At 59.6% G+C, this 13058-nt stretch overlaps 1 protein-coding gene across 1 annotated transcript; it reads right to left on the reverse strand.

Annotated features, from left to right (window-relative positions):
• Nucleotides 1-52: 52 nt before the first annotated feature.
• On the reverse strand, nt 53-11720 carry MAP3K6 (mitogen-activated protein kinase kinase kinase 6). Its single transcript, XM_060017086.1, has 29 exons — nt 11023-11720; nt 9525-9664; nt 9413-9436; nt 8947-9137; nt 8662-8830; nt 8171-8277; nt 7578-7748; nt 7365-7477; nt 6809-6968; nt 6441-6603; nt 6245-6364; nt 6086-6135; nt 5896-5991; nt 5655-5742; nt 5440-5573; nt 4909-5036; nt 4535-4671; nt 4109-4214; nt 3464-3621; nt 3168-3360; nt 2926-3064; nt 2469-2628; nt 2124-2300; nt 1739-1844; nt 1294-1465; nt 1118-1203; nt 951-1024; nt 584-660; nt 53-361 (listed from the first exon to the last, which is right to left on the reverse strand). Exons 1-29 carry the CDS (start codon nt 11363-11365, stop codon nt 271-273), a joined length of 3873 nt encoding a protein of 1290 aa, XP_059873069.1. The 5' UTR covers nt 11366-11720; the 3' UTR covers nt 53-270.
• Nucleotides 11721-13058: the final 1338 nt, after the last annotated feature.

Genomic DNA, 13058 nt, shown 5'->3' on the forward strand with positions numbered 1-13058 from the left:
TGGTCCTAGGACTCCTCCCCATACTTCAGACATCACCAAGGCCCAAGGGTACAAAAGTATTGTTTAATAGTCTTTGCCTGCCGGCACTCCGTGAGCTTGAGACACCTCTCTGGTTGGTTCCCCCCACTGGGGCTAGGCTTGGGCCCTACCCTGCCCCCCACCCACCTGGCCTCCTCCAGTTGCCCCTGGGTCCTGGGGCAGGTGTGTCAGAAGCTGCTGTGTTTCCTGCATCCATCCATCCTTGGGTCTGGCCTCCCGTCTCTGATGTCCTCATTCAGCCTCCCGCGGGCCAGAGGTAACTGGCGTGGACCTTGCTCTCTGTGCCAAGATGGCTCTCCAGATGCGGCATACCATCCCTCCCCTGGGGGCACCAGGCTCAATGAGGCTCAGGCAGAAGAAGGCCCTGGGCTCTCTCTCTGGTACCCACTGTCTGCCTGATGCCCCCTCTGTCCCCAGGGGACCTTAGGGTCCCTATAGTTTTCAGAGAGGAACCCAGGCAGGCCCGTAACTAGGGGGATGGTGTCACGATCTGGCCAGCATGAGGCCATAGGTGTGGGTTATCCCTCAAGGGCCCAGGACATACCTGATGCGTGTGTAGATGAGGTCATCTCTAGTGGCACAGGTCAGTAAGGCATGGAGGGTGAAGCTGTGGTTCAGTAGCTAGTTGTGGACAAAGACACATACACAGAAACAGGGAGGGGTAAAATCAGAGAAAGATGGGTCCAGAGACCCAGGAACTAGCTCTGTTCTACTACCAACATGCTAGGACAGATCACACTCCTTGCTGGGCCTCAGTTTTCTCATCTGTCCAATGGGAGGCATATACAAAGTGCTAATTCAGTATTGAGATTCTCTGCATCAGAGGGAGAAAGTGAGAAGAGCTGAAAGATGGGCATAGTTGGAGTCTTTGGTTGGGGGGGGTCAGGGACTGCCAATACTCGCCCCCTCACCGTCCGGATGGTGCCTGAATCCACATTCAGTTCCTGTAGCCACCGCACCAGGCCATGGTCCACTGTGAGAGCAGCTGTCGGGGAGAAAGCTGGTGAAGCCAAGGATGCCTCTGCCAAGAAGCTGCCTCACACCCACCATTCGAGCTCTCCAGACTGCTCCCCCTCACCTGCGGGCTCCCCACTGACGCGCTGTAGAGTTAGCTGCACCAGGGCCTGGCACTCCCGTTCCTTCTCAGCCAGGACATCTCGTAGCCTGTTAGAAGGCAGAAGGCAATAGAATGGAGGGGGTGTAGGTAGGGGTGAAGCTCCTGCAGAGGCTATGGGCGAGTCCCAGAAGCTGTACCTATCGGTCTCTGCTCGCAAGAGGCCCAGCTGCACCATCGAAGGTGGGGTTCCCTGCTCGGGTTCCCCTGGGAGCGGGCTCCGCTGGACTGGGGTCTCCTGCTGCTTCTCCTGGGACTCCTCTTCTTTACTGGACTCCTCCGACTTCGGTGGGACTGCCTCCTTCTCCGCCTCTGCCAATCCGAGCGGGGTGAACTCAGGCAGGGCGAGAATGCCCATTTAGGACCCCAGACATCGGCAGAGGACGCGGGGCTCTGGGCACGGGCTAGGCAGTGTCAGCCTGGGAGATATCCATTTGGTTACGCCATCCCCCTGCTTGGCGCCGGGTCAAGCCAGGGCCTCGCTGACCACGCCCCTACCTGCCCTATTTGTGTTCGCCACGCCCCCAAGGATCACATCCTCGCCCCGCAGGCAGGCAGGCAAGCAGGCTCCAGTCCCCCACCCACCTGGGGCCAGAACAGCCAGGGCTGCCAGCACAGCGCGGCTGAGCAGCGAGTCCAGCACGAACATCCAGTGTGGGCGGATCTGGCGCCTGTGGAGGATCTGCTTCACCTGGAGCAGGAGGAAGGGTGCGGCTGAGACTGCAGAGCTTCAAACAGAGATGGGGCTTGAGTTGGAAAGGCCTAGAAAGTCTTCTATCGGAGGCAAGTGGGGTGGGCGGGCTTGGGATCAAAGGAGGGGCTGGGAAGCCAGGACTGGGCCGATGTCCCTTTCCCGATGGTTCTATCGGGGAAGACATGGAATCTTGCAACATCAAGTCCTTGTACATTCCCAAGCATGGGGAGCTCACTACCTCTTATTGGGCAGCCCTAACTGAGAAAGCTCCCTCACCGCATCTGGGAAGGCGAAGAGCGGTCCTTGCAGAATCTCGGGCCCGAGGCCCTGGGCCCGAAGCTGCCCTTGCAGCTCCTGCAGCTCCTGGGCCAGCTGCCGGCGGTTGGGAGTGTGGATGTGCGCCCTGAGGCAGCGCAGTAGCTGTTCCACATGATTCCTCCCCAGATGGGAACCCTGAGGAGGAAGAGAAGGTCATCAGCGAGTATTCCCGCCTGAGCCGGGGGAGATGCTGGTGGGAGGGTGCAGGGCGCGGTGGGGTGGGCAGCGGAGGGACGGGGGAGGCCTTCAGCAGGAGTGCTGTCGGTGCTCGACCAGCAGGGGGGGCCGGGGCGAGCCGCCCACCTGTTCCTGCTCCAGGTGCAGACTCTCTGCCAGGGCCTGTAGCTCCTGCTCCAGTACTGTAGCCAACATGGCCCGGCGCTTGCTCTCTTGGTGCAGGAGGCTCAGCCCCGAGCTCTCCTCAGGGGACGCGGGCTCCTCGGCCCCAGGCTCCTCCGGCACCCTGGGTGCAGTGAAGAGCGGCTGTTGGAGGGTGGGCAGCAACACCATCCCGCCACCTCCACCCCAGAGTTTGAATCCTGGCTTTTACCTTTATGCCCACCTCACAGGGACAAAAGAGATGAACTCAGCATTGAGAGGGCACAATAAATATAAGTAAGAGCATGTGGGAGGAGGGCACCAAATGCCATCCTTACAAGTGGCCAAAGTGCCCAAGTCCCCAAGGAGGGCTTTTTCTGGAGGGAGCACATCAGGACAAAACCAGATGAAGCAAACCCGCCCCAGGACCCTGGGTTCTTACCGGAGCTGGCTGGTGTCCCCATAACTGAGCCAGCGCTTGGGGGGACTGGGAGGGTGCTGAGAGGGTGCCTGAGGCCGCGGGAATGTCTGGGACTGGGAGGTCAAGGCAGCTAAAGGAGTGGGGCTGGCGGAAGGGGCGTCTGAGGGAGGGACAAGGCTATCATCCGGGGCCCCGAGCCCTCTCACCGCCACAGCTCCTCTGCCCTCACCCCAGCGTGCTCACTCCCTCCACCCGCTTGGTACCTGAGGGCCTTAGAGCGTACTGGGGGGAGCCGGGGTTGCGGCTCCTCTTCCCAGGTTGCAGGAAGGGGTCCTCCAGCAGCGCTTGAGCACTGGCTCGGAGGCGTGGGTCCGGCTCAAAAGTTCGGAGGAGGAAGGCTTGAGCCTCGGCTGACAGAGAACTGGGCATTGGTGGGTGCACCTTGTACATGCCCACCTGGGAAGAGGGCAGGGAGGGGACACAAGGGACAAGTTTAGAGGTGTTCAGGGCCCAGTCTGTCCCCACCCCACCTCATAAGCCAGGCCGTGAGGGATCTCACCTGAAACATGGCAGCCTGCGGGCTCCCCAGCTCGTGGAAGGGTGGGCGACCTGTGGCCATCTCGATTACAGTGCAGCCCAATGACCAGATGTCCGCCGCCTTCCCATACCCTCGTGGGCCCTGGTCAATGATTTCTGGGGCCATATACTGTAGGGTCCCTAGGACAGGAGCAGTAGCAATAATGTGTATCTAGGCTTCATCGCTGTGGGGGTGGCAGGGGGCTCTGTCATCCTCTGGCCACCTGCATTCACCCTGAACTTTAGTATCCAGAACAGTTCCTATCACCTCCCCTGGTCATCAGACACCTATCCTGAGCCTCCTCGCTCATCTCAGGCTCTGTCACGTTCGTGGGCTCCATCACCCACAGTAGGTGCCATGATCTAACCTGGACTGCATCATCCGCTTTGACCTTTGGCCGCATCAACATTTCTGGGCTCCGTTTCAGGGACTAAACTCAATGTCATCAGCTATGCAAGCTCCAGTTCTAGATTCTATCAGCTAACCTCTGGCTCAATCACCTGCCCCGGGTTCCATCCCCCATTAGGACTCTAACTCCATGCCCAGGAGAAACAGCATTCCCTGGAAGGTCCCAAGAGTTCTCTGCCCCACATCAGCAACCCCATTCACCACCCCACCCCCTGTTACCTGTGAAGGTCTCAGTGCAGGGTGTGATGCCTGCTAGTCGCTTGGAGGTACCGAAGTCGGAAATCTTGAGCAGCCCGCTGAAGGTGTTGATCAGTACATTGTCCCCCTGAGTAGAGTGGACAGTGTGCTCAGCAGACATCAGGCTGGGCTCCTGGTGCCAGAACTGGACTCTATCCCGAGACCCTGACTCCTGGGACTCCCAGCCTTACCGTGCCTCTGTCAACCTCCTCCCCCTGCCATCCCACTTATCCCCCTCTGGAAGTTAGCTTCAGATCTGAACTTCTTGCCTTCTCTAGGGAACCTTCTTGATGAATTCCCCAGTCCTTTGCAAAGGGTCTGTCCACTTAGTCTAAAATGTCAGCCTCTGTCTGGGGCCATATCTCTGCCTCCCCACTCCCCACCAGGGTGAGCCAGCTACACGCTGACCTTGATATCTCGATGCACGATGCGGTTGTCGTGCAGGTAGCTGAGTCCCTGCAGGATCTGGCGGATGTAGAAACTGATGGTGCTCTCGTTGTCCTGCAGGGGTCCCCACACTGACCGCAGCAAGGAGGACAGGCTGCCTGGGAAGATGAGTCCAAGGTCATAATTGGCACCCACTTACTCCAGCGCACAGCTCTGCTCAAAGGCCAGGCCATGGCCCAGACTCCATCACCCAACTGCACTGCCTCAGCTAATTCTGGGCTACACTACCCACACACGCTAGGGTTCATTTTCCCGGAGGGCTCTCCACCTCTGCTTGGCTCCAGCCCCATGCCCCACAACTCCAGTTCCGTTCCCGTCCCACGCAGGGCAGGAACCTCCAGGCACTTCCTCCATGAAGATCTTGAGGTAGCCGCCCTGACTGACTGAGCCCAGATAGCGCACGATGTTCTTGTGGCGCAGGCGTTTGTGCAGAGCGATCTCTTCATGCAGTGGCTGAGAGAACCTGGGGGCAGGTAGGGAGTAAAGAACAGGCCAGCTTGGGGCAGAGATGCTTACCCAACTCCAGCGCCAGCAAGGCAGGCCCCCAGGATCTGCCCCGCCCACCAGCATCCCCGCCCCTGACCTTCCGCAACTTAATCACCCAGCCCACATGCCCTCCAGACCACAGCCCGCCCTCCGGGTCCCTGCAGTTCTGCGCACAGGCCTGGGCCCACTGGGCTCGTACTCTCGCTTCTGTGAGCCAGCGCACTCGGCTCGACCACTTGGGCATCCGCGTCACCCCCGCCTGCAGTCCCGCCCACAGGACCCTCTCAACTCGCGGTCCCGCCCATTTGACCCGCCCACCTGGTCCCCCAGCCCCCCACCCCGAGCCCTGAGCCCAGCCCGCGTGGCCTCAGGTCCCAAACCTGCTGTCCCGCTCCGGGATCTCCTTGATGGCGATGCGCACCCGCGTGCGCCGATCGCGGCCGGCGTACACCACCCCGTAGGTGCCCTTGCCCAGCACCAGCCGCTCTCCCGACTCCGTGTACTCATAATCAAACTGGGGGGCGGGTGAGATGCGGGGTTCAGCTGGGCCCTCAGCCCTTCCCCCTCCTCAAGCTCCCAGCAACCCCTTCCTCACCTCCAATACCTCCCCTCCGCCCTCCGCCTCCTCTGCGGCCGCCGTGGAGTCCGGATTCTTCACCAAGGCCTGGATCAGCCCGCAGAACCTGAGGACGGAGATCAGACTGATGGGAGGGGCACCTTGGGCGGAAACTGTCCCCTTTGCCGAAGAGCACCCAGGGAACATGTCCCTTCCTTTCCCTCAATACCCCGGGCACCCTTGCCCTCAGAGCATCCCGACGCCGAAGGGCTGCGCGCACCACTGACAGTGCCCTCCGCTGGGGAAGCACAGCTGGACGTCCTGAGCCGGGGGAAGCGCGTAGAGGAAGCAGCAGCGCCCGTCTCGCTTCGACACGCTGGAAGGGATGAAGAACCCCAGTGAGCCGAGCCGGGCAGCCCAGCAGCGCCGCCCCCGCCCCCGTCCGACCTCCCCCAGGTCTCCCCTCTCACCTGACACCGCTGATGGAGGCCACCGGGAAGGTCCAGCTGGAGGGAACGTCCTGTGAGAAGAAAAAGGTCCGAGAGGGATGTGGGGACCGGGAGAGGGGTCTGGGGATGGGGGAAAGGCTGGAGAGAAGGGGTGCATAGATGTGAATGGGGGTGACTCACCGGCGATACCACCTGCTTACCGGGCTCCAGCAGGCTCACTGTCACTGCGCTCACCGGGTTGGTACCCTGAGCCTCCAGCCTGGCCGGTAGCAGCACCTTATTCATCTCCAGGACCAGCACCTGCAGATGACAGGGGAGAGGGGTTGGTCAAAAGGGACCTGCCCCTCTCCCAGGTCCCACACCCCACGGGCCTCACCAAGCACTGCTCCCCTTGGGGAGAAGTCATCTTGAGTGGCTGGCAGGACTGTAGCAAAAAGTGGAGCCAGAAGTGGGCGTGGTGTGGGGTTTCTCCAGGAGGCTCTAGTGTGGGTCTGAAGTGCTGGTACAGCAGGAAGGTTTCCATCACAGACACCAGGTACCTGCAGACACAACCTTGCCCTCAGCTCAGCCCAGGCACCAGCTAGCACTGCCAGGGGAGTAGACTGGCTTGGATGCAGCCAGAATGTGGCCATTGGGTGCCATGGGCACTGGTCTGAAAGAGGTTCGGACTAGAAGCCAGTGGATATAGGTGCAGAAGCTGATAGACCAGGCCAGCCCAGGACCACCACAGAAGGGGCCACCTACCATATGGGGGCATTGAGCTTGTACAGCTGCTCTGCAGCCAGTGCCACCTGGGTGAGGTCATTGACAAGGATCTGAGCTCCCAGGTAGAAGCCAACATCCCAGTAATACTGCATCTTCTCCACACAGCCTTTTCGGGCCAGCAGGCAGCCCAGCTTCATGCCTGGGAGGGAGGGGCATGGGTTGTATTGAATGTGATTACAACTTTGGGCAAAGCCCAGGTGTAGGCCACAAAATTCATGTGGGCAGGAACATAGAAATGGCTAAAAACTTAGGTGTGGCCAGATCTCAGGTGGGAGTAGGAGCTCAGGCACAGGTAAGGGTTTGGGAACAAGTGTACGTGGAATTCAGTGTGTAAGGAACACAGGTGTGAGCTTAGGAACAGTTGTGGGCTCAAGGGCTCACGAGGGCCCAGGACTGGGGTGGGTTCAGGCAGAACAGGTCCAAAAGGGGATGTGGTCGGCCTCAGCTCCAGCCCAGTGTCTTCTCTCCCTGCCCTCTCCCCAGGCCCCTCTGAGCTCCTGTGGGTAGGGGATAGGGGTGCAGGATTGGGGTTCACCTATGAGCCGGAGCTCCTTGGAGTCCTCAAAGCGCTGCCCAGCAGCAATGAGAAGCACAGCTGCATTGATGCCCGAGTGGAGGCTGGGCTCCACATCAAAAGCCTTGCGATACCTGGGGTAAGGGTGGGGGGACACGGGGCTGGACTGATGCCCACAGCCTCATTCCTCATCCCTCTAGCTCAGCCCACTGTCCACTCGTTTGGGCCCCTTACCAGTGATAGGCCTGCTCCCGGTGCCCAGCATCCTGGAAGCCAGAGCTGAAGAACATGTCCTTATAGATACGGCCACACATGCAATATAGGTCAGGTGCCACTGAGCCCTCAAACTGTACCAGTGGCAGCAGCACAGCCAGTGCCTTCTCCCGGTCCCCAGGCCTGTTCCTCCTAGAGGAAGGGGAAGAAGGCTGGGAACCCACTTGATGGCCCTGCCTCCACTCTCTGTCTAGGAACCCCCAGACCCTAAACAGCAGGGACCCTTCCAAGGGCCTGACAATCATGAACCCAGAATAGCAGTGACTCTGGTCAGCTCTGATCTTTCTAGAGGTAGCGATCCCAGATGGAAGTGATTTCTAGCTGCAGTGACTCTGAGAAGCAGTGACCTTGGATAGCTGTGACCACTCCAAGGGCAGCGCCACCACCCCACCCCACTCTGGGCAGCAAGAACAGAACAATAGGGACCATTTGACGTCAGTGTGACCTTGGTCAGCAAATTCCCTGAACAGCAGTGATTGCAGACAGCAATGACTTTGCACAGCAGAGACCTGTGTCCCCACATGCTACGACCTGAGCCTTGCTCTGCTACCCACCGGTTGAGGGCAAATGTGTAGTGGAAGCAGACACTGTGCTGCTCGGCCGCGTCACAGGTGGGCAAGGCCTGCAGTGTCTCCACCAGCTCAATGATGGCTGAGTAGTCCTGCAGGAGGGAATAGCGTGCCCGGGCCTGTTGGCCTCTGGTGGGTCCCATCGGCCCACAGACCCTGAGGTAAACCTTGAGCTGGGGTCCCCTCCCACCCCGACACCCCATCTTCCCACCCACCATCCTCTGCACACCTCCTTCAGGCCCAGCAGGTAGTGTAGACACCACACCTTACACGGAGAACCCACTGTGTGCCCCAGCCTCCCAGCTGCCCTGGGAGACAAGATCGTCCCCTATTACAGACGAGGAAACCGAGGCTCAGAGACGTCAGATAATTTGTTCAAAGCCACCAGTGAGCAAGTGAGTCCAGGAGCTGGACTCGGGCTTGTCCGACACTGAATGCCGCTGCCCCCACTGCCCGCCTCTCTGAGCACCACACACCTGCACATCACGGTAGGAGAGCAGCAGGTTGATGATGATGTCAGGGCTGAGCAGCTCTACGCTGTCCAGTCTCCGCTGCAGGCGAGCCAGCTCCTGCCGCAGCTGCTGCCCGCTGAACCGCTCCCGCGCCTGCCGGATGTCCCGCCGAATGGTCTCCCGGAAATAGCCACTAACGTCCACGGCAGGGGAGGGGGGGAGAGAGAATGGCCGGGCTCGCCCCTCAGCCCCAGCCCCCTGTACCCTCACCAGCCTCCTCCTGGTGCACCTGCTGAGGGCCCCCATTACCAGGAGTCCGTGGGCGTGGTCTCCAGCAGGCGGGCAAGCCGGCCCACCAGGGGTGTGAGCAGCACCTCGGTGCCCACCCCAGCCTGTACCAGGCCATCAGCCAGGCCCCTCAGGAGGCCCACATCTCCACATAGCACCCGACCAGTGGCTGTCACCACATAGGGGATCAGCGTGTAGCTGCCAACGCAATCCTGGTGGGAGGGAGGTGGGAATCAGTGGAGGTCAGAGGTCAGTACCAGGTTAGAGAGGGGCAGTGAGGGGGTCAGAGGTCAGCACCAGTGGGGACTAAAATAGCAGGGAAGGGGCACACTTCATGAAGGGAGACCACAGGGAACAAAGGGTCACATGGATGTCAGGGGGCACTAGGGAGGTCAGAGAGGAATGAGGAGGCCAGGAAAGATAGTGGAGGTCGGAGGTCATAATGGAGGTCAAAGGGCACATTGGAGTAGGGGTGGTTTCTGCTCACCGAGTTCTTCTGGAAAATGTCCTCCTGCAGGGGACAGACATTCAGATACTGGTGTTCTGAGTAGGGCCACCCCAGCTTTGTGCCGGCCCCCACCAGCCCGCTGGCCACCTACCCGCAGGGCCTGCAGGTCAGGGAGGTCGGCCTGGGAGCAGAGGAGCACGTTGTTGGTCATGCTGAAGCTCTCCCGCACGCCCAGGTGGTAGAACAGGGAGGGCTGCGCCAGGGAGCTGCTCACCTCCAGCACCACCACATCTGCGGGCACACGGGTGGGGGCCCTGAGCCCTGAAGCCCAGCTTGTGGGGAAGTAGCCTGGGGATCCATCCTGGCTCAGTCTGCCTTCCCATTGTGACTCCAGCAGGGTCCAGTTTTGCTCTGGGCCTCAGTTTCCCCCTTTTAGGGTCCCTCTGGATCATACAGAAATTATATCTATAGTATTGCAAGGAAAGGAGTGGAGCTCCCCGGGCTATGACTCACATGCCACTGTTCAGAGCCTGCGGACACTGGGCACAGAGAAGGAGGGCTGTGCATCAGTCTGGAGCCTGTTCCAGGCCATCTGAGAGGCAGGAGTTGTGCAAAGATAAAAGTCCCCTTCCCTGGGTTCTCAACCCAGTCTCTTGAAAGGGGCTGGCACAAGCAGTGTGCTGTGTGTATACACATGTGTATACACACATGCCCTGTGCATGTACAAACACTGTGCCTCTGTGTGTGTGTGTGTGTGTGTGTGTGTGTGCAGCTTGCTGTGTCTGTATCTCTGTGTGTGATACTGTGTGCGACAGTTTACGTGAATCAAGATATGTACGATTTGTGAGTCTGTGACTCTGTGTGTCTCTGTCCTCAAGGTCGAGTCAGCTTTCATTTTTAGGCTGAGGTTTTATGGACATCCTGCAAGTACGGTTCCTGGACTCTTGGATGAACAAATAAGTATCGGGGGCGGGGCGTCCGGGATGGCGAGAGGGCGGGGTGACCCGCGCGGGAATAGCCGCCCCCGGACGACCCTGCTCCGCCTCCAGCCCCCCCCACCCAGGCTCGGCGCATTCTCTTGGAACTACTGGGGTCTCATAACCCAAGCTCCCTCGCCTAGAATCCAGTGCAGTTGGGCAGTTGGTCCCCTTCACTTCTCTTTCTGCCTCTCCAGCCGGATCCTCGGAAGTAGTATGCTAGGACCCCTGAATTCCAGGCCCACATTTTACGGCTCCTTTCCCTAGTCCAAGTTCCACCTCCCAGGATTCTCCGTCATGAGATCCGTGCGAGATCATCCCGAGGCTGAGTTCTCCAATCCCACTCCTGAGATACCACACCCTGCCCCGTTCCCAGCCTCTCCCTAGGCACGGTGACGACTCCAGAGTGCTTAAGCTCCAAACCTGAACCACGAGCCAGGCCTGGATCCGCTAAATCCCTGCCCGAGTCCGGCCGTGCTCCAGATCCCCTAAACTCCACTTTTATCACGGCCCCGCCTCGAGCGCCTAGACTTTAGCTCACTTTATGCCCGCATAGCCCCCTACACCCCACACCTCGGGATCTCCCGGGAGTCGCCAAGCCACGCCCCTTCGGCTCCTCCCCAGACCCTAAGCCCCGCCCCAGCGCCCCGCCCCGCCCCCAGGAGCGCTCACCCGCGTTGTAGAAGGAATCGAGCGCTGAGGTGTCTCCCAGCGCCAGGGTCCCAAAAGGCAGGCTGCGCAGCTGAGGTCGTGGCCGCGGTCCGGGGAGCTGCGCGCAGGCCTCACGCAGGCAGCGCAGAGGCAGCGGCTCCGCCTCGGCTCCAGTCTCGGGTTCCGCCAAGGGCTGCGGCTCCCGGGTCAACACGTAGACCACGCTAAGCGGCCGGCTTCTCGCGCAGCCCCGGCCCGGGGACGCCGCGAGCGGCCGGCCCCGGCTCAGCGCCTCGGCCAGCGGGTCCTGCCAGCAGCTGCCGGCGCGCTCCGCGGCTCCGGACCTCAGGCACTGCCCCGCCATGCGGGGGCGCTCGGGCGTCGGGCGCCGGGCTTTGGGCACCCGGGGCGGGACAGGAGCCAGAGACAACAGATACCGGGATCTCGGGATCGGGAATCAGGTCAGGATCGGGAATCTCCTACGGGATCTGAAGATCTGGAGATCTGGATATCCGGAGTCCGGCCGGAGGTCCCGTTTGGGAATCTGGTGTCCAGGGCGAAATCTGGCCTCTGACTTGTAAGGTCCTGAGGATCTGAAATCGGGGATTGGGGTCCAGGGAATCTTGGGCATCCGGTGATCCGCGACTCAGAGTCACGTGGGGGAGTCCCGAGAATCGGTCAGGCAGTGCTCACCACCCGGATTCCGCAGGAGAGCGCCGGCAGTCGCTCTCTCCTGCCCTCACATGTATACAGGCCGGGCCCAGCCCTTTCCTGGACGACAAGGGAAAGCTCCACCCTCGGCCCTGGGGCAGCACCGCTCCCTAGCGCCCTGGGACAGCACCGCTCCCTAGCGCCCTAGGACTCGGCCTCTTCCCTCCCTCCTCTCCTGCCTCTGAGACAGGCCGCTTCCGGAACAGCCTGTGTCCTTGTGCACGCCAACCACTGTGGACTGCTCACAGCAGGCACTCGTAAGATGTGTGCCCAGGGGACTTCTCTGGTGGTCCAGTGGCTGAGACGCCGCACTCCCAATGTAGGGGGCCCAGGTTTGATCCCTGGTCGGGGAACGAGATCCCACATGCCACAACTAAGAGTTCGCATGACACAACTAAAAGATCCCACATGCCGCAAAGAAGAGTTAAATAAATAAATATATATATATATAAATATATAAAAATAGATAAGTAAATAAATATATATATAAATAAATAAATACACACACACACACACACGTATGTGTGTGTGTGTGTGTGTGTGTGCCCAGGCCAGGGCTAAGGAAGGCAGAGGCAGGAATTGCAGATTGCAGGCCATGCCCCCTGCGTGGTCTGTTGAAAGAAAGGATCTCCAGAGACATTAGTGTGTGTAGAACACAGCCTAGAGTGCCACGAAGAGTGCCTGTCCTCCGGGTCCCTGCTGTGCAGGCTGGGAGGGACTAGAGACTGGGGGAAGCCTGGTCCTCAGCCTGCCAGGAGCATGGGACTTGGCATCTGAGCCCGGTCCTTTGCACTTTTGCCAGGGGGCTGCTTTTCCCGTAACCCAATCTGCCGTGGAGCCCTTCTGATCTATGACCTCCACCCAGAACATGACCATGGAACCTGAGAAGAATCCCCATGCAAACGTTTCTCTACTACCTGGAGAATGCCAGAAACCCCAGCCCTTGGGCTACAACAGCTTCCCAGCTCCAATTCCCAAGAATCCCTAACCTTCTATTGTGAATTAGTGAGGCAGCAGCCTGGTATAAACTTCAGTGAACTCTGAAATCAGGAACTGGGGACTTAGAGAGGTTGAGTAACTTGTTCAAGATAACTCATCTACATGACAGAGCAGGATGCAAGCCCAGCACTATCTGTCAGGCTCAGAGATCAGACTCTTAACTATTGCTCTAACACTGTCTAGAATGTGACACTGGCAAATTAACTAACTGCTCAGTAAATGCCAGCTCAGTACTGCTGTTTCACTGCCTTGTTGCCCCATGGAAGAAAAATGTACCTGCCTTGGTTTGACTAAGTTCAAACTAATCCCTAATGGGACAGGCAAGAAGTAGCAAAGAATGAGAACTT

This window comes from Delphinus delphis, chromosome 1, assembly GCF_949987515.2.
Source record: "Delphinus delphis chromosome 1, mDelDel1.2, whole genome shotgun sequence".
NCBI lineage: Eukaryota > Metazoa > Chordata > Mammalia > Artiodactyla > Delphinidae > Delphinus > Delphinus delphis.

Excerpts from the sequence above, each read along its gene's own strand:
- MAP3K6 (XM_060017086.1), bottom strand. The coding sequence starts at position 11,365 with ATGGCGGGGCAGTGCCTGAGGTCCGGAGCCGCGGAGCGCGCCGGCAGC. Across the intron at positions 8,278-8,661 it reads TCTCCTACCGTGATGTGCAG|GACTACTCAGCCATCATTGA; the intron begins GTGTGTGGTGCT and ends TCCCTCCTGCAG. Across the intron at positions 6,604-6,808 it reads AAGCTCAATGCCCCCATATG|GTACCTGGTGTCTGTGATGG; the intron begins GTAGGTGGCCCC and ends TTGTGTCTGCAG.